The following is a 21,987-nucleotide window of genomic DNA, read 5'->3' as shown; positions in this document are numbered from 1 at the left end:
CGTTGAGACAGAAAACTGGCGAAAGCAGAGACATGGACCTTTCCGTTTGCATCAGGACCGTGTGAGGAGTTCCACAGAACTTCCATGTATCCAGAAATACCGTGGTCAAAAAACCACATTTTATACGCTAATCTTATTTATTGTGATAAAACCATACTTTTTCAGCTATTCATGTGATGCAGGATCAGAGTACAGGTACAGTTTGCCACAAAAGCGGAAAAAGTGAGGCACCCTTTGAGGCCCTTAAAATCAAAAGCGAGCAAGCCCACACTCAAAGCACTCACTTAAAACCTGACAATCATTGCATAAGCTCACATATTCTGCAGCTGTGTTGTATTGCATAATATTTCTATCTACACAGATTCCTGTGTGGTTGTTAAATGTGGTTTTTATAACCTCTTGTTTGGCACAATTCGTTTATTGGTACATGTACATTCCTCGCTGTCCAAGAATAACCTTTTTGAAAGTGTTATCGAAGGTAATCGAAGCATAACACCAGCGGCACATTTAATCCGACTCAATATCCAACAGAAAAGCAAAATACGAATGCAAAATGTACTTGGAAAGAAATTTAATTTAGCAAGCTAAGTTATTTCTTAGAAATCAAGTGGCCGTATCACATCAGCCTCTAAGAACCGTTTTAAACAATAAGCCAAGCCCTGGGGAACGATTTGATTGGAGGATAGATCTACTTTAGCACTCGTTGAATTGCCACATGGACACCTGATACAGTCTCTGGAGACCTCCAGCTTCTACTGCACAAAATGTACTTCAAAAGGGCCTTTGTATTAAACAAGCAACCAAGTAAAGCACTCCTAAAAACACTGAATCGAGATTCATTAACAAACTAGCATCCTTCTTAAAACTGTACCACAAAATCTAATTATTTCTATCTTTCCATTCTTGCACCTTAAAGCATACACAGAATGTAAATACCTATAGTCTATAATGATAATATATGTATAGAATACCTATTTGCACATGTTTGCTATATACAGTACGTTTTGGGTTTTTGGAATCAGGCCTCAAAAGTTGCGAACAGGCAGGATGACAAAAGCATCACGTCTTAAAATAAAAAAAACGGTACCAAAAGCAGAAACAAACAGCACAAAAGCACGCACGCACAACATGCACAGTCTACAACTTTATGTAAAGATTTTAATGTATCAAAATTGGCCTCTGTATTACCATCGGATCTAGATAAAAACATTACAGGACATAAAAAACACTCGTCCAGAACCATTTCCTGTTTCAGTTTTTAGTTAATATTCTCATAAAAAGTGTGTAAATTAAGTCTTAAAGATGTTTCATTCTTTAAATTAACTTTTCTTAAAATGTATTTGTGTACTTACTTGTGTAGTATAAAACACTGAAACACAAAGTTTACGTTTTGCAAAAATATCTATATACCTATAATTCAGGTCATTGGTAAATCAACTCTACAAGACACCAAATCCAAGCCAATACTCCATTACTCTTAAGTGTAGCCTATTTACAGAGTGGACAAGCCTGCGCCTTTGTGTTCATCTTTAACTATCCAATGAAAAGAAAATGGTATCTATTGATGAAAAGTCAGACTATACTGGACTGTAGAAAAGACCCACAGACAAAGAGATAAAAGGGGCAGCAAGAAATGATAGAACACCTTGGGGAAAGATAATGTGTTTAAACCTTTTGCGATGGTTGGGGGTGTATTCAGATCATTACAGTTGACTTACTTTATGCTGTACATACATGCTGCTGTTTAGCCGCTGAAAAAATACAGTTTCTCTTGATGCAACATTTATAAAAGCTTTGTCCTGCTGGTTGATTATTGATTTCCGAAAAAGAAATGTAATTCACCTGATTATGAGCACTGCGTTTGCTATTGCATATACGTTTGTGAGTGCGCAAAACACTATTTATGGATGTGTGCACATTATGGGTTGCATTCTGGCCTCAATATCACAAAACAGTGACTATAACTTATTTTTTATATTCAATATTTTAATATTTACATTCTTGGTGAGCAAAAGATAAATACAGTAAATTGAGAAAAATCTATCACATAAAAGTAGGCAGTGAATATATTATTTAAGGTCCTGTAGTCGTTTGACTATAGTTCATTGGTGACCAAATGTTAACTGTTTTCGCTGGGATTAAACAAACAACAACGACGACAACCCAGATAAATGAAGATTTAACTTACTTCATAAACTTCACTGGTTTGTCTATTGCTAAATAGATCAAACACGTGAAAGATTTGGCAAATAACCAGCAGACCACTGAGACAACAAAACAAGACATGCATGTGTACTTTGTAATCCATAAATATCAGGTGTACACAAATAACTAGAAAGAAAAACCTTGATATATGAACCTTTTTGTTTGCACCTGTATTGTGAGACATTTAATTCCGCGAATCTCGTTTTTTGAAAACATCCAACATACAAGTCAGATTAACGTCCTGAAAGTAAACCTGAGCAAGCCGATTCGAAAGCAGCTGTTTAAAAAAACCTGACAAACATTGCATAAGAATTTCCAAGACGTAGCTTTCTTTGCATAATATTACCATCACAAATATTGGCCATAAAAATAGGTTCTTGTGTGACTGGCTAAACACATCTGCACATTCCTCTCTGTTTATGCATAAGGTTTTCTCCTCTCCTGCTTTGAAAGAAATAACTCTGAAGACAATACCAACAGCCCGTATTATCAGGCTGAACGCAAAACATTCAAACACCAACCAAGTGTCACACTGGTGCAAAGCGGGTTGAGGGGATGATGGCTTGTATCTCAGAATTTATCTTAAGGACTACTATCCCCGCTTGAAACAACAAACCAAACCCCACTGAAAGATGAGAATGAAACATTTCTTTGTGCATGTAACCGCAAATGCCATCTCCAAACTAGCCGAGATCAGTTTTCAGGCTACGCTTCCAAATAAAAATCGTCTCCTTTCCAAGTAAGCAAATGAACAACATTGACTTGGACTGTTTCTCTTTTTTTATGGGTTTTTTAATTTACTTTCCAATTAGTGTTTAATTACATCGGATGATATTGTCTCTGGAGCCCACGTGCAAATTATTACTGTACCTTCAAGTGAGCTAACTTCACTCAATACAAAAAGCCTTCAGCTACTCAACGAAGTCCCACAAAAAGCACAAGGGGAACAGCAACCGCCTTGACCAATGAATCATGCGATTGAGAAAAACAAATATTCCTTTAGCGACCGGAAAATCATTAGTGATTCTGTTTTAAGTAGGAACTAAATGCAAATGATTGAACTGTGCTGTCCTTCGCCAACATGTAACATTCCTCAAAGAAACAGTCTCAGTTCTAAATAGGATTTGTTTCTATACTGCATCAAAAGAGCCTCAAAGCACGCTCGAAGGTCCAACAACAAAAAACTCAGTCAGCAAATTCAGCCACAGAATTGCTACAAAACAGACGCACAAACACGCTCACACCCACCAGCTGACACATATTCACAGCACAAAAACATGCACACAAAGTCCAAATGATGGATATTTTGATGGACGATTTAAGACCCCATGAAAACAACAATGTAATTTTGTGTCTATTAGCTTTAATATTAGCTGTATGCTAATGTACGCCTATTTAAAAAATACACATTATTTCTCCTTTCTCTTCAGGGAAGACGGACCAAACGTATTGATAGCTTGCGCTGTAAAATACTTAATGGTATGCCCTCTAGACCCAACATTTGTCTGTGGTACAAAAATGTCAACATACGACAGAAAACAACAATTGTCAAGCGAATTCATGAGGTCTTGAAGTAGTTCCTTTCCATGAACCTGTTGAAAAAAACAGCATATGCTGGGTTAGGTATGTTTTGATGCTGGTTCAAGCTGACCGCGTGCTGGTCATGTACTGGTTTGAGCTGGTCCTGAGGAACCAGAACATGACCAGCTAAAACCAGCAAATTACCAACTTAAACCAGCACATGACCAGCATCAAAACATACCTAACTCAGCATATGCTGGTTTTTATAACAGGGTAATATGAACATTTCATATTTTGCATTAAGATAAGGAAACAGATGATAAAATTGCATTTGACAGGCTGTTCACGTTTAAAAACAGTGTTGTCTGAATCTGTCGGACAGTTTTTCATATAAAACATAATTAATTTGACCTGTTGCCTCATGCTTGTGTTTAACAGAAATACAGGCTCCCATATTTAATGTTGACATGAGCAGAGATGTGTTTCACTGCTGAAACTTTATATGGCATCCTGTTACAAGCTCATTTGAACCAGCCCCAAGATGGAGTGCAGGAGAAATGTGTGTAGTGCGGTGAGTGAAACATATGATGAACAATAAATGGAAAAAGACCACAGGACACAAACAGCACATCATAAACTCAGAGAGCAAAGAATGATGAGCTAACAAAAGGGTGTGGCTGGAATTTTTCGGTATTTATTAAAAAAAGTTTGTTATATTTCTTTTTTCATCTTTTTTATTTTGTTGATACCTGAGAGAATCCTTCAATAGCTTTCCTTTCCAGTCTCATTTGAAACAGATGTTTTGGACACCATCCCCGCTCTCTGCGCACACTCTCATGGCTGGGTGCATTTTCAACACACTTCAACATATTCAAGAACACAAATCGAATCATTTTAAGACACTTACATTCAACTTAGCAGTAAATACACGGAAATTGAGGGCTTTGACATCACAATGTCAAGAGCGACCAATTGAACTCGACAGTTGGGTTCGTGCACCTCGATTTTATGAATGTGGTGCAGTTGTTAAAATCCAGTTGCTGAACTGCATGCTCTCCAGATGACTTATGTTAAGTATGTTAAAGCTAAAGTGTGTAATTTCTGTGTCAATAGCATCACCAAATACAATTGAAAATGTTGTGATTTCTCCCAAATCTACGGCCATTGGCTGTCAATTTTGCATACTAATTTCAATACTCACTTAAAAAATAAAGCTAACCATTCTCTGCATAGTTATACATTTTATATAAGTGCATAATACATTTGAACAAATTGAAACACTTCAGCTTTAACATAGGTAGATTCAAGTACCACAGCTAAGTACATTTTCTTGGAGAGGGAACGTAAAAAGGTGTCTATAACTGGGTAATAAAAAAACAGTAAGCTCATTTATTGATCACTTCAGCTCATTCGAGATGTTTCATTCACCAGCTTTAATCTGTTATTAAATCCAGCTAAGGCTGTCTGAAGTGGGCCGCAATGTTGACTTTTGTGGTTTCTAATAGGCAGTACCAATCCACCAAACCAAGAGAGCGTTTTACACACATACATACAAACAACAGCGGATGACATAATCGAAGATCAGCGGAGAGTTGAGCTGCTGCTCGTGTTTGTGAGGTCTCTGGCTCCGTTTAACAGAGCAGATCTCGGGCAGCGGGTTCGGTCTTCCTTCCCATGTCTATGAGATCGACTGACTGATGAACAGACAAAACTCACTGAGGCTCATGCACTTGCAGTGGGTGGGGCTTTGAGGTGGGAGTGTTAGACACACCCATTTACCGGAGCTTAATGGAACGGCCAGCATGCTATCAGAGGGCAGAGCATTGCATAGACATTCTTGCTAATGGGCATTTTTTCCTTCTCTTTGAAGAAAAAAGAAAACACAAAAATTAACATTTGTTAAAAGGGTATGAAACAAAACAAAACCACCACCAAAGCCAATAAAAAACAAAACCAGTATCTACTGTTCTCCTCATTTCTGTTAAGCGAATGTGCAAATGTGTATGGACGCTTGGAGCTCTAGGAGCCTGAGAAATCGAATTGGCAGTGGGTAGGCCAGCTAAGTGCTTCTGGGTACCAGACATTGTTTTAGGGGTATAAAGCTCTTCCTCATTCTCTGAATGCCTCTTTTTTTACATATCTACCATCTATCTTACAGATCAACCATCGTGACCCTGTTAGAAACGAGTGGTCAGCATTAACATGGTATAAGCGCAGGGCGGAGGGAGGGAAGCTGAGGCACGGGGTTGGATTGTTAATTTCATGGGGCACTTCTTCATACCAGTGTCTTAAATGCGGGCTTGTGAGTGCACATAAAAGCACACGAACACGTGTGTGAAGCATTTACAGAGCAGAGTAAGCGGTTTTCTTTTCACTCTACAAACTATTGGGATCAGCCGGCGTGGCTCGGTTCTGGCCCTCAACATCCAGTATGTGAAGTTGCATATGGTTAACATATAGTGATTTAATCTTTCAATATTTTCGTTTTGTATTTACATCCTTGGTTATGGCCAAAACATTGTATAAGTACAAAAAAGAAAAGCAAATCAACAGAACAAAACTGAACAAAGTATTGCACCTCGAAGGCGGGCAATATATGCTTAGTACGTTGTTTGTGTAACATCATTTTGACAGTACTGTCCACTCTGCTGGTGACCTGAAGTGAGGTTCTTGTTCCCAGGCTCGGTTCCGGCCCGGTTCTGTCAGCTACATTCAATACCATGAAGCACCCTCTGCTGTCACAGATACACACAACTTCACCTTCAGCCTTCATGCCGATTCCTGTCTGAATTTATAAGCCATGTTTGAAACCGACGTAAATGGGCTCTCGCATTGAAGCCTGAAGAGGAAGCCACGTGTTTCTGCGATGTCATAAATGCTCACGCGCAACAAGCGCGCGCACATCCCGTCGTACGGTTCGACACATTGGATGCACTCGGACACAAGTGCCATACAGAAAACAACTCTTCCCAAGTTCATTTAAGCATTGTGTTGTGTGAGGTATGAGTAGATTGTGTTTCAGTTTTTTTCCATTTTCAGTTTCTGTTGCATTATTTCTCATTTTCTAGTCTTCTTTTGTAAAAAAAGGAAACAAAATATAAAAAAGAAAATATTCCTGTTTTCTTGTTGTAAATTCCTCTTGATAAAAAGACGGACAAAGGACAGATACACAGACAAACAGAGCAGTTGACTTATCAATACAAACTATAGTGAGGTGAAAAAAGAGGTGGAATTTCATCTAGTTTACACTGCACGCATGGTCAAAAAAGTGACTACGGCTGTTGTTTTCTCTCTTACATAGAGCAGTTAAGCATCAAAAATGAACAAACACATTTTTTTAGTTAAAAACATAAAAAGAAAACTGAACAAAACCAACAGCTTAATCAGCTCCTTTTTAACTTTGTTCTGGAGTCATCTTTTTTATTAGTTTTTTTGGGTTTGTAATTATTTGTATTATTTTTTTAACTCTTTCTCTCATATAAGATTGAAAAGGTAAAGCAGCATCGACCCTCCGATATCAGCCAATCAGAACCTCCGTTGCCATACAGCCATTTTTTTGGCGATGGTCTGTGTGAGGTTCGTTTCTCCTTCTACGCATGACGCAGACAATCACATTCGTTTCAGGTGGACAAACAACTGTCCTGGGTTTATCTCCATCCACTGTGATGTCATCAGCAGCCCACGATTGGCTGTCTCCTTTGCTTTCCATCCTCCAATTATAGAGCGAGGATCCTCTTTCACTCTGCTCCTCGTTCACATTCAGGCGGTGCTGCCATTCCTTGCGTGGCTACGGCTGCTCCCTTGTCACACAAAGGAAAGGTCCGTTCCTGTTTGGTGATCATCTAAAGCCACAGCCGGCTTCAAAGGGGCGAGGACAAAGGGTGTGTGTGTAAGACCGTTCCGCCGTTTGTTGCTGAGAGAAAAAGTAGTTGACTTAATACTGACTCTGAGGGTGTGCCCAAGAGCACATGGAGGTGTGGCCTCTGTTTGACAGAGAGGATGGGGGAGTGTCTTTTGGAAAGAGTGCACGCCTTACACGTCAATCAGCCGCTGTGGAAAAGCGAGGAGAGGCAGGTGTTTCCCATCATGCCTTAGTGCAAAAACCCCTTGGAGGTGCCTCTGGAATTGTCCATGAAGCCTCTTTCAATGCTTAGTCCTCTTAGTTGCCCCAACTGCCCTGCCCCTCCTCCTTTTTCCTCTCACCGCCAACCAGAAGAAACCAACCTCGCTCGACTTGCAGTTGATTTTTGTTTGGTGCTGAAATAATGAAATAGAAAAAACGCCGATTAACCCATTCGGTTTAGGCCTGGGTCCATCTTCTCACATGTTCGAACTCTCTCCGCAGCTCCTCTTCATTGTCAGCGGCTTCTACGGTCGAGATGGCTGTCAGCCGAAATGTGCTCCCGTTTTGACTGAATTTTCAAAGTGACACGTGGTCCCACAAGCAAAGAAACGAAATACAGAATTATTTCTCTCAGCCCAGAGTTAAGAAACCTGGAGTCTGACAGGCTACGAAAAGGAATGGCGGGCCCTCCTGTCTTCAGTGGTATTACAACTGACAACTGAGAGAGTCTGAGTCTTTCTTTCCTCCTCTTGTGTTGTTTTATGGCTGTCAGTGTGTAATTGCAGATGAGTGTATGAATGTGTGTGTGTGAGGGGCTGAGGGTGTGTAGCTGCCCTGTGTTCAGAGGTGAGGTAGAACCTGTCAGCACAGAGGCAGTCTTGGATCCACAGCCAGCTGGAGGTGTGCCCACATTTGAGGTAAAACAAAAAACAAACAAACAAAAGAAAAAACAACAACAGCCAGTCCACCAGGGCCCGTTAGGAGTGTGTATGTGTTTTCACACAGACCGGGCAACAGTAGCAGAGCGGCGCACAGAGGAACTGGACAGGACCGCCAAAGCCCCGCGTCAGCGTCCGGAACAACAGCTCCACAGTGCATACAGTAAAAATGAGGCATTCGAGTTTTGAGGTGTGTTTGAGTATAATTGTGTGTGTGCTGGGTCCGAGAGGATTTTAATACGGACTCCCTCCCAACACCTGTAAAACATACAAATCAGTGCCATTCAGATGCGTGTCAACAAATCTCGGGGGTGAAACCTCTCCCTTCTCTATTTCTCTCTGCGTGACTTTCGTGAGAGACAGAAGAGCTCATTTATCATTCTGAAAGGGCCAGCGTGACGGAGCACAAAGCGGCGCACACGGCATTCGTGAGCGGCACCCCCGAGCGTGCACTGAAAGGCCGGAGGGAGGGTGTGTTCTCTAAAGATCCCAAATCATTTTGAGAAGCTTAAGTTAAATATAGCACCTGATTTGGTTCAGAAATCTCCTCCCACTCAACACACAGGCTCAATTGAACAAGCAAGAGAATATTGAGGTCTGTTAGGACAGCTCCGCCTTAGGTGCGGATCTTGAAGTATCTGCGGTGGGTATATACTTTACTGTAACCTCTCGAAACGACTGGAATTAACTGACCACTTCACAAACTGGTGAGAATCTATGTCAGCTGTGACGCGGGGTATGCCAGCGAAGCCCTCGCCGTCCAGTCTTAGCAGATGGCGCTGACATGCTCCTCCGAGCTCTGAATTACAGAGAAGTCATCACAGCAGTGCAGTGTCTGTATGTATAATGTATATAACCTTCTGGAGGTTTTTAGTCTGTACTGCATCTGTAAGCTTGACTTGAGAGCGACTGAGTGAGTGTGAGTATATATCTGTATGTTGTGTGTCTACGATGTTGATATAAGACATTATACACAGACAGAAGGGCCAAGCGCACAGAGTTTGGTAGACGGGGAGGGCTGAGCATTCTGTAAAAAAAGCTGTCGGCTGAAACCCCGTATGAAAGCCGTTTTGGTGAGGACCCCTGCCAATGCAGCTGCTGCTGGTGAGTTTGGTGCATGGAGGGGCGTGAGAAGGGGTGAGAAACACGGTTTCGAAAAAAAGTTCCTGATTCTCCTGCCGCGGCTCGCCCGGGAACCTCACACCTCCTGATCCTCGAAGACCTCCAGGAAAAGTGGAGGGAAGAGTTCGGTGGGGCATTCCACCTTCATGTGCAGGAAGCGACTGGCGTGGCAGGCTCCGATCATGCGCAGGTCCGTCACCTTCATCAGCAGCTTGGGCCAGAAATGGGGAATGTTGTGCTTGCGATAGTTGATGTAGTGTTCGAACGCGAGGAGGTACATCTCCTGGCACTGCTCGATCTTCTCCACACTTGTCAGGCCTGTGCGATCTGGAACAAAGACAATACCACGTGACCATTTTTGACCCACATCTATTCTAACGAGAGCCTCATTTCTTCTAGTTAAAGCTGCAATCCTTAACTTTTTTTGTAAAAAATAAAATACAGTTACACAGCAAGTACATAAACAATTTGAAAACACTCCTTATCTTACCCCTCATTCACAAAGATCAGTGCACCACTACAGCATTAAGCAAACTGGTGCCAAGTTGAATCAGCAGAGAAAACAAATGCAAATGTATGCTGCTTTATAAGATAAGAAGTTTGATATATGTACACAATGCATTGCGATAAGCTCCCAAAAATGGATATATGGAAGTATATTTTTTATAAAACTTTTCATTACTCTCTGTGATAAAACATTGTGGTATCTTCTCACCTGAGCTCATGAGCAGGACGGCCTGTAGCAGGGCCACTTCGGTGTCATCCAGGTTGAACTGCGCCAGGCTCTTGCCCAGGTCGAAGATGGCATCAGACACCACGCCCAGGCCTCCGTTCTTCAGTTGCTCTCGCTTGACGGCCATCTCTCCGCTGAGTGTCAGGGTCTCGCTTTCAGGGTCATACCTGACCGCAGCACGCAAGGACATTATCTCCATACAGCAGCCCTTCAGCAAAATGATCTGATCCTCACAAGGCAGCTACACAAATGAGAAATCACACAATACATAAGCTGTCAATCAAATATAGGCCGGGAAAAATGTTGATAGCTATTTTATTAGGTCCTTAAGGAAAAAAGTCAACCTAGAGTCGACCTTAAAATTTTACATACCCCTTCAGAATCTGCAAAACTTTAATATAAGAGAAATAGAAATAGATAAAAGAAAAGAGGATAATCATACAAATAAGAGCAGGTATAATAAGAGAGTAAGAGGAATCATATAAATTACAGTTTGTGTTTCATTCGGTACTGCCCTGTACAAGATATTTCACATAACAAATGTTAACATACAGCACAAATGAATATCTGAATTTACAAAAATAACTATACTTGTAAAATAATGGCATGTGTTGTTAGTATCAAGCTTTTATTATTAAACAGACTAAAAAATGCAAATCACATTTTTTTCATGCTTTTTGAACATAAGCAAACGTGCAAGTATGCAGTTCTCTGCTTTTCGCATTTACATTTTCATAAATTACAGCGTAACACTCGTGGATGATATTTTATATGCAGATTTGATGATAATTAAAATTCAATATACCAAACTGCAAATGGCTCTTCTTAAACATTTTGTCGGGGCTTGATTTATATACCAAAATTAACTATTTATAAACAGGGACTTTCTCCATCATTTAGTGAAAAACATGTGTACTCAGTTTATTCCAAAATAATGCTGTGTATAAACAATTCAATTAATTGCATGTCAACGCATTCATTCTGAAGCAGCAAATAATATTATGCTTTTATACCACATAATGGCCCATAATCGGCCCTGAGGCCTACAGTAAGTCCTTAACTAACTATTTTCTTTTGTCAATAAACCCTGTGGCTTCTGAAATGCATTTCAAATATTGTTATATACCAGTCAAGCCTGAAACTCAAACAGTGAAGAGAACACAGGAAAAAGTGAAGGCAATCTGGCAGCCGACTGGAATAATGTTTACACTGATGTATAAAACGTTTCACATCATTTATAAAAGCAACACGCACAATGGAAGCCGTCCCTCACTTCATATAATTATTATTTTATTGTTTTTCAGAGTGTGCCAATGTGTTTAACAAAATGTGGAAAGTAAAGCCATGAAAAAAATTTAAGAAATTACAATTATTTTCTGTTTTTCTGAATTTACTATTTATAGGTTTCATTCTAAAAATATTTCTCCCAAATTTCCAATGAAAATAATATTTCTATTTGCATTTATTTGCAGGAAATGTAACTGGAGAAACAGGTCAAAATAACATATTTTTTCAGACCTCTAATACAGCAAAAAAAAACTAAATAATATTTACGGTTAAACAGCACTACAAAACCTTGGTTTTTGTCACGGTTTTCATGTGTCTTGTCATGCTGTCAGTCTTTCGCATTGCTTTTGGATGACTTTGTCACTCCTGAGGTTTGATTTTGTTGAATTTCAACAGACACTGGACTGGAATGGCCACAATACATCTAGAAATGCTGAATAAATGAAAATTTGGAATGGACTCCAGGGCTATATACATCAACGAACAAAATACACTGGGCATAACACTAGATGGATACTGTGGATGAGATAGTAAATTTATGACGTAGACAATAACACATTTCCTGTCATGAGGGTGTTGTGTAGTCTAATGGGCAAGAATGTTAACACTTGCGGTTTAAGGAGAGTTTGTGAATTTGAGATATGGAGAGAATGTCACATAGCTTCGGCTGACCCAATGTGGCAATATCGCATGCAAGTTTACACACACGCTCACCAAAGCCACAACTGTACAACTCTTCCCAACGTGAGGGATAACACACATATGCAAACCTGCCCACGCAAACACACACACTGACACATTCCCAAACTATGCCTTACTGTTCTATCAACTGAATCATTTTGGCTGGAAAGCAGAATATCTTCAACTGACAGAGGTTAGGGCAGGGGTCTCCAAACTTTTTGTAAGCGAGGGCTACCAAAATATCTAAATCCTCTAGAGGGCTACTTGTTGATAACATACATTCAAACTTTAAAAATGTGATGCCTTATTATATATTCTTTCAGACATTAAAGCTTATAACACTTGCTAAAAATAAACTTTCATGACAATGTAGCACTTGGCTGATCGGTATAGTCACAGATTTGTCAACTGTCTTGAGCATTATTGGTGAGCCCTGTGTTTAGCGGGCACCTTACAGAGTTCATGCCGGCAACCAGGTGCCCACGGGCACCACGTGGAGACCACTGGGTTAGGGTCTACTGTAATTACACGAGAGGAAGCGTTACCTCAACAAGCTTATCACTTCCAAACACAAATAAATTCAAGTCGCTAATGGCTGTCCAAAATATAACAAACACAAAAAACAATCTTAAACTGCACACCGCACTCACCTCCGAAAACATGGACAGCTTTTTGGCAAAGTCGACGACACGTGTGATGGCCGGTGTGATGATCTTGGTAAACTCGCTGAAGGCTTCCAGATCTACTTTGTCCCCGTCTGATGTGGGGGCAACTGGAGATTGTCCAATGTCCTCTGGCTGTGGACAGACAGATTCACTGAGAGTTAAAATAGCTTTTTACAAAAGACAACCTCACTAAGGAACCGCAAAGAGTGTTAGGAACAAGAAGTAGTGGTTATTTTTGGGTAGCGTTTTTGACCAGATTTGACCAATTTATCGATTCCGCTTGTTATCGATTCCCAGTTTCTGTTCAGAAAAATGAGGTAATACATTTAGATGTTTTTTACCTGTATGGTAATTTGACCTGCTTATTAAATAAATATATAAATGTATTTATGAGCATCGTTCTGTGTATATAATACACAAATAAATGTAGACAGTAGAAATATGGTTAATTTTCAAAAAGGGCTTATACTAAGATATCAGCAAATCACATGTTAACACATGCACATTTCTGAAAATAGGCATATAGGAATTAATAAGAGGAATTTAAATGTTGGTTTTATTTGAAGTATCCTTACTTATTCTAACTTTTCATTCTTGGGTCTGTGTAACAGTGGGATATGTCCCTTTGAAAATAAAGTGATTTTTATTCAAACTAAAAAGCTCCCACTAGCATCAGACTCAAAATAAATGAATACATAAAATGTAAAATCTTCTTTTTATATAATCCTCTCTTCACTGCATGTAATGTAAATGTTTAAAACTGCATAAAATATTTCTATAGTTTTGTAAATACTGTTCAGAGGTTTGTAGGATTATGAGAAAAAAATCTGTTTTCATTTGCCAACACTGCAAGTTGCATGACATAAGAAAAGCTAATATGCCGAATCCGCAAACGTCCAACCGAGTATTTTCAAGTCTGCAAATTCCTTAAGCAAAGCTGTTTACTGCAGTTACATCTGGATAAAGGAAAATTGACCACAGCATTGAAATAACAGATCTGCCAATTTCTTTAGGGCTGTCTACAAACCTGAGTGCTGAGCCATGTTCTCACACGCAGAATAAAGGACAACGTGGTTAGACTTCATGCCAATAGTCAAATGTCTGACTTGCATGACTACATCTGAATTAAAGAGCAGAGCTGTAGCTTTGAATGGTTTTATTAGTGACACACATAACCAGGTACTAAAAGTTTGCGGAGAAAAACATTCAGGGCTCTTCACTGGAGGCCCACATCTAACGTCGCCCATGATCATGACTGTCTGTAAATGCAGCATGGATTAAGCAAACAGCATTTTTTTATTAAAGGACAAATATGAAATAAAGGTACGAACACACGGAACAAAAGCAAATCCGGCAGCAGTAATGTAGATAGACGTGTGGTTCTGGCTCCTGAGTAATGTCATTTTTGGAATACCTCGGCGCATGCTATCCTCAGGGTGGATTAGGGGTCAGTGATCTGAAAACTTTAGACAAACAGCCAAGTTGGCCTCTGAATTTAGAGTGACGTTCAACTATGTATGTAGTAAGAGGCGGTTTACATGACTGAGTCAAAATAAATGCAACTACTCGAGGGCAGAAGTGCAATTACTGCGATTTGAAAAGAGTTTATAACAGCTAGCCATCGCGAATACCATTTGAATGCAGGCACGGCTGTAACTCAAGGGTGGCATATCTGTTTCAACAGCCCACCCTTCATTCACACCTTTTTAACATATGGTAATAACAACGAAATAGTGTAAATTCGTAAGGAAACGTAAGGTTCAAGGGATAGTTCACCAAAAAAGGAAAATTCTGTAATGATTTACGCATCCTTAAGTAGTCAAGATCTGTATACATTTCTTTGTTCGGTTGAACACGAAGAAATATAATTGGAAAAATGTTAGCAGCTGACATTTCTGAGGCATCATTGACTCATTGATCATTGACCATATTAAGAAGAATGTTGCTTTTTGTTCTGTTTAAAACAAAAGAAGATCATTTGAGAAATTTAGGAAAGCAAACAGATCTGGGGCACCATTGACTTCCCTTTTAAATTTTTGTCTACTATGGTTGTCAATTGTGCCCCAGAAATGTCAGTTGCTAACATTTTTCCAAATATCTTTCTTTCTGTTCAACCAAACAAAGACATGTATGCAGGTTTGGAACAACTAGAGAGCGAGTAATTCGTGACAGAATTTTTATTTTTGGTTGAACTATCCCTTTAAGTTTACATTTAGAATCAGAAATCTGAATCAGGAAGAGCTTTATTGCCAAGTATGTTAACACATAAAAGGAATTTGTTTTGGTGAAAGAAGCATCCAGTGCACAGAAACAGCAATTGCAATACACAGAGACCATAACACAATATAATGCGATACGCCTACAATACACAGATCATCTAAATATAAAAAAATAGAATACAATAAGATAAAGATTTGAAGATATTTAGGGTACCTCGTTTGTTATTGACATTCATTTCACATTTGAAAATAACAGTAAACTCATAAAAGACTATTGAGTAAAACAAAGGATTTATGTAGTTACCAAAATAAATTCAAACCAAAACTATGCTTTACTTGAGCACCTTCGAAACAACCCTTTTTGCATAAATGGTCTCTTGGCATTTTATCACATTTATTCTTGGCTCTTATTGACTCATTTTTCTTCAATACTTGGTCCAAGTCATGTAATAAATACATGGGTATTAATATGGCATATTCCCAATATAACTAATTTTAAACATTCAGATATGACTTCAAGCAAACACGTTTTCAAGATCATGAAAAGAAGTCAAGTGACCCTAAATTTTTACATGGTAGTAATGATGAATAATTTATTTGAATATATACAGTGATGTTCTAAATAATAGCAGTCCAACATCACTAACCAGATCAGTCACTGAAGGCAGCCAATGTTGTACTGTGCATTTCTCTCTTAAAATCTGAGTAAAATCCAGACATTGTTCAGAAGAACAGAATTCTTTGATTAAATGATTACAGAGGGAAAAACATATAAAGAAGTGCGGAAAATGATAGGCTGCTCAGCTAAAATTACATCAAATGCTTTAAAATTTAAACCAAAACCAGAAAGACGTGGAAGAAAATGGAAAACGTCCCGGTTACGACTGTAACCTCCGTTCCCTGATGTTGTGAGAGACTGACTTGGGTTTGATCTTGAGAACCTATCAACTCCGAGATAATTAAAAAACACGCCAATGGGCTTGGCGAATGGCACGCACACGCCAGTCTCCGCCCCGTACATACGGGTATAAAAGGAAGATGGCTGTGGTCATTCACTTACCCTTTGTACTGAGGAACCTGAGGGCTCCTACAGGGGCTTGAAGAAGCACTGTGGCATGAAGACACAACGTCTCGTTCCCTCCATCAGGGGCGTTCGCCTTCAGTCGGTCTCTCGACGTTGTAAGAGACTGACTGGGGATATATCTACACGCCACAGCGCTACGCCGTAACACGACCTTCAGCTGCGCGACCCTGACCAGACTAGCGAGTCACAAGAGTGCTACCGCGAAATGTAATCTTCCAGTAACAGAGTAGTGGTCATACGAAGAAGCCTGAACTAACGGTCATCACGGACAGTGGCGTACACCTCTATTAGCGAGGTGCTGTCCGGAGCCGAAAAACTGGGAAAACACTGCTCTCCTCCTGGAGAGTGTGTTGCGGAGGCCACATCCTACCAGAGGGGAGGTACATGTGGAGACACATACATGGTCTCACCGATGGGGAGAACGACATGCGAAAAAGGTGTCAGCCCGAGTAGGGGGACAAATCCAGGTGGGATAGCCACCGGCGGGGAGGTCACAGATTCACCAACAGGGAAATCGGGAGTGAGGAACTCAACATACGGGACGACCCAGAGGGAGTCACTACGTATGGGGCATAAGTCCTAGTGTAGGGGTCCACCTGAGTAGGGACCAGTACTGGACTTGGTTCTAACAGACTGCTCCGCCGAGTCTGCTACCAGAATGCCAATGCTTAGTGATGGATGTAATGCCTATACTTCGCCCTGAGCGGGGGGAAAGTAGGGAGGCTAAATTAGCGCGCTAGACTCCCCTGAGGAGGGGAGAAGGCGCTTTCGCAGGCGTACACCCAAACGCTTGCAGCATTCAGAACACGGGCTGCAACCGGTTCCACTCGGAGGTTGTAAAACCTTGCGAAGGTACTGGGCGTAGCCCAACCCGCAGCACTACAAATGTCTGCCAGAGAGGCGCCATGTGCCAGTGCCCACGAGGAGGCCATACTCCGTGTGGAGTGGGCTCTCACTGCCAGTGGGCACGGGCGATCTTGGGATTGGTACGCCACCGAGATGGCCGCGACAATCCCGGGTGCTGTCCCCCATAACAAACAAAGAGCTGCTCGGAGCCCCTAAGGCTCCTTGTGCGGTCCAGGTAGAGACGTAATGCTGGTACCGGACACAACACGTTGGAGGTTGGGTCTTCCTCACTAGAGGGGAGCGCCTGCAGGTCCCTCACCTGGTCCCGGAAGGGAGTGGTGGGAACCTTGGGCACGTAGCCGGGACGGGGTCTCAAGATAACGTGAGAAACACCGGGCCCGAATTCTAGGCATCCTTGGGACACGGAGAATGCCTGTAGGTTCCCCACTGTAATAAAGTTCGTTAAAAGGTAAGGAAGGAGGCGGGAACCGGCGAACATTCAAACAATAAAACTTTAATTGAATAAACAATAAACACGGAAGTAACTGACCAGCAGCCCTGACACGCTGTCGCTCGGTCCTCAGCCCAGCCGAGAGGCTCTTCATCGCGGTGCTCTGCAGTGGTGCTGGACGTCGGGGGGGAAGGTCCGCTCCTCCTCCACCCCCTGGCGGTTGGCGGTGGCTTCTTTGGCTGAGGGCAGCCGGAAGGAAGTTTTCCGTTCCCTGCTCCTCCCCTTTCCTTGGTGGACGGCAGCAGGCTCCTGCCAACGGCCCGAACTCCTCCGCTCCCTCTTATACGGCCGCCACCCCACCTAGGCCCAGGAGTATGGCAGCGAGGTCTTCGTGCCCTGGCTCTGTTGATTTGTCTGCTTTTCGGCTGCCCGACGCAACATCCGGTTGAGATTGCGGTCGGTGGCCAATTCCATCCAAGACACCGTCGAGACGAGAGTGCTGTGTTGGAAAACCCAGGGGAAACTTGTCTCTTTGTGAGAATGTGGGCACCTGGCCCTGAAAAGGGCCCAGTCTTGATGGTAACGCAGCAGGCAGCGTCCCTCACCGACCCAGCGTTTGGCAAGGCTAGTGTCGGGCCCGATATAGTTTCCGCCGGGTTCGTCCCATCATGGCTGCTTAGAGAATCTCCTGGCGGCTTGCTGACGGGGAATAGATGCCTTTCCCGCGAGGGCTGCATCTCGGGTGGGTCATCCTCCAGGAGGAACCCGAAACCCGAGGAGCCACCCGTAGATCCGGGGCTGTTGGGAAGCAGACTGCGCTCGGGACCGTGACAACCCATAGGTGGCCACATCATGGCGCTGCCTTTGTCTGCTTCTGAACCACGGAGAACTGCCGTCCTCCGCAGTGCCAGCAAACAGCCCCGCTTGCGAGATGAGCGCACTCAGAAGGCGGACCCCCTGGGTGTCACCCATCTCAACAGACACCCTCTTGGACCACCGTAGTGGATATCGACTGACCCAATGTGAATGCAAGTTAGGTCGGACCTCCCACCATCCAGATCCTTCAGGGTTTTAGCCCGAAAGAACTGGGGGACCGCCATAGCGTGGAGAGCGGAAGTGGCCTGTCCCTCAGCATTGGAAGCCCCCGACCCGTGTCGGAAAGAGCCTACAGGCCTTGAACGGAAGCCCAGGTCGACCCCCTCAGGTGGCCGCTGTCTGCGAGCACAGGTGCCCCGCGACCGCATGGTCCACGCGGGGGAAGTAGACCCCGCCCTCCAGGCAAGTCACAGCTACAGAGATCACGGAATGTCCAAGACTAGTAAGCTCCTCATGCACCACCGGAAACAGATGGCACAGGGGCAGAGCGCACGCTCCGCCCCCGAAACCACAAGTGCAGCCGCGAGCGTCTCAGGGAGGGCATGTTTTAACGCCCTGCAACCCAAGGCCCGCGGCTGCCCGGGTAAGCATGGCCAACATCTCAGCGTCAGTCTCATCTTGAGTTTGACTGCCCGGAGGTAGGAGCTCAGAGAGATCGTCCGCATCTGATGCCAGAAGGTAGCTGTCCGATGCAATGACAGAAAATTCATCATTACCCCCCCTTTAAAGTCTGCCCGCTATGGGACGGTCAACCGCCTCCCATCGGGGACGAGTCAGGTGAGCGTGCTGGGATATGGGTGGACCACGAGCCGAAGCTGACGGAGCAACATCCATAGATACTCCCAAATCACCCCCGCTGCTCGTCAACGCGGTCGACCTCGCCGGCAGTCAATGGGGTGGCGGCAATATTCACACGAAAATTGCCAGCCGTGACAGCAAATCCTAGATCGTCATGTTCTCCGAACATGCTGAATCAACGAAACCTGCCTCAACATGCTGCCAAGCATGTGACGCAAGTCTCATGACCGTCTGACCGAGGGATGAGTGAGTCTGTCACAACCAAGGAAACAGCGGAGGCTGTGAAAACAGCCGTGAGAAATTCGCTCTCCTAGGGAAAATCCGCACCAGAAGGGGAAATCCGCTGCACTGCGTTGTAGATCCAGCAGGAAAAGGTCTCTCGAAGACGATAGAAGTCGAACATCATGTGTTAGACAGGTTCCGAAGAACAAAGGATAAGTGAATGACCGCAGCCATCTTCCTTTTATACCCGTATATACGGGGCGGAGACTGGTGTGCGCGTGCCATTCGCCAAGCCCATTGCCGTGTTTTTTAATTATCTCGGAGTTGATAGGCTCTCAAGATCAAACCCTAGTCAGTCTCTCACAACGTCGAGAGACCGACTGAAGGGGAACTACCATTCGAATGGATCGAAACATAACCAAAATGGCAAAGACTCAATCAATGATAAGCTCCAGGTTGATCAAAGAAAGTCTGATGTTACCTGTGAGTACTGTAAAGATTAGAAGACGCCTATGTGAAGCCAAGCTATCGGCATGAAGCCCCCACAAAGTCCCATTGTAAAAAAAAACTAAATGTGCTAAAGAGGTTACAATTTGACAAAGAACACAATGACTGACCTAAAGAGAAATGGCGCTAGCATCATGATATGCAGATGTTTCTCATACTATGGTGTTGGGCCTATTTATTGGATTCCGGGGATCATGGATCAGTTTGAGTACATTCAAATACCTCAAGAGGTCATGTTGCCTTATGCCGAAGAGGAAATGCCTTTGAAATGGGTGTTTCAACAAGACAACGACCCCAAACACGGCAGTAAGCGAGCAGCATCTTCGTTCCAGACCAACAAGATTAACGTTATGAAGTGGCCAGCCCAATCTCCAGACCTTAATCCAATAGAAAACTTGTGGGGTGACATCAAAAACACCGTTTTTGAGGCAAAACCAAGAAATGCAGAGGAATTGTGGTCTGTAATGCAATCGTCCTGGGCTGGAATACGTGTTCACAGGTGCCAGAAGTTGTTCGACTCGGCTATACAGCTAAATATTAGTTCAGTGATTCACAAAAACGCTAAATTTGACTTTGTAAAGAATAATGTAGACACTGCTACTTTTGTCATGATTCTGCCTTCTCTTGTCTTGATCATGACAGACCCACGTGTTTTATGTGGAGAGAAACATATTATTGTCAATCAGGACATAATATGCGTTCTCTCCTGTCTCGTCATTTCGCCCCGGCCCTCTCGTCTCTAGTATAGCTTTCCTCCTGTGTCGCATTATCCACACCTGCCCATCATTATCTCCTTTGTTAGTCTCCCTATATAATGCCCTCTTGTCTATTGTCTTGTGCTGGTTTGTTGTACTTGGTTCATGCTTTATGCTTAATGCCATGTCGTGGAGTGACTGTTATTATATTATATTATATTATATTATAGTCTCGTCTCCGTCTCCGTCTCCGTCTCCGTCTGCGTCAGCGTTCTGTTAGTCTTGGTGTTTTTTGTTGTCAAAGTTCTTGTCAAGTGTTAGTCCTCAGTTTATTGTGTACTCTGTTTTGTTACCCCTCGTGGGTTTTTGTTTTGTTCCTGTTTTATTATTTATTAAAGTCCTTGTTAACCCCTTCACCCCTGTGGCTGCCTGCATTTGGGTTCTCCCCTGAGATCTCTCCCCGAGATCCGTGACAGCTTTTTTGAACAGCTTAACATTAATTTTCTTCACTTTCTGTAGAGTAATAACAAATGTGATACTTTTTTATTTAGAATAGAATGTGCAGTGTTCCCAATGCATTTCTCTATTGAAATTAAAGTTATTATAAGGATTTTGAGCTTTACTCACTTTTTGTAAACAAAATGCTATTATTTTGAACACAATATTTTTTACATTTTTACAACCAATTATCTTCTGACTTTCTTTTATCTGAAGAGGCAGTGCCACTTCTGAGAAAACATCTCTGCTGCACATTGTGTGATAGTTCCCAAAGTTTCAAACATCGCAATCACATCTATATCTTTGTTTCGGATCAAACAAACAAACAAAAACACTGAAATGGAGGAAAAAAGCACAGATAAAAGTGCAGCCCAGGCCTTTAGCCAATACACTGTTTATATCTGACCACAATTCACTGTTCAGAGACTGAGACACAGCGCATGGCTCGACCTTCACTCGTAACGCTTTACCTCAGAGAAACCGGTTGTTAGAACAATTACTCTTATTAATATTACCGTTTATTAGCACTAAAGCTGATGGAAAGCTTCGGTAGGAAATATACCGATTCAAATTTACAGCGCAGACCTCACAGAGAGGTATCAACAAAACGGTAAATAAAACAGAAAAGAATCTGCTCTGCGTTTCAGAATATGCCTCTGAGGTCCTTCTGCAGATGTTTAAGATTTGTGTGTTTGTGTTTACACTGCACTGTCCCAGGCAGACAGGACTGTTTTAACTATGCCGCTCTGGTAGATTTGTGCAAATTTTTTCAAAGCAGTTCCTCTTTCTCTCTTG

At 42.4% G+C, this 21,987-nt stretch overlaps 1 protein-coding gene across 6 annotated transcripts in view; it reads right to left on the bottom strand.

Annotated features, from left to right (window-relative positions):
• Positions 1-4,398: 4,398 nt before the first annotated feature.
• thrab (thyroid hormone receptor alpha b) overlaps positions 4,399-21,987 on the bottom strand; it is a 121,652-nt gene continuing 104,063 nt past the window's right edge. For all 6 annotated transcript variants that reach the window (XM_079476575.1, XM_079476579.1, XM_079476577.1 and 3 more), the window contains 3 exons: positions 12,982-13,128; positions 10,346-10,604; positions 4,399-9,957 (listed from right to left, as the gene is read on the bottom strand). In XM_079476575.1, the coding sequence (XP_079332701.1) occupies positions 9,707-9,957; positions 10,346-10,604; positions 12,982-13,128 (657 nt within the window). In that variant the 3' untranslated portion in view covers positions 4,399-9,706. The remainder of the gene's footprint in view (positions 9,958-10,345; positions 10,605-12,981; positions 13,129-21,987) is intronic.

The sequence above is a fragment of the Barbatula barbatula genome (assembly GCF_947034865.1).
Source record: "Barbatula barbatula genome assembly, chromosome: 16".
Taxonomy (NCBI): domain Eukaryota; kingdom Metazoa; phylum Chordata; class Actinopteri; order Cypriniformes; family Nemacheilidae; genus Barbatula; species Barbatula barbatula.
The sequence above is the reverse complement of the archived record's forward strand: the minus strand, read 5'-3'. Positions and strand labels throughout refer to the sequence as shown.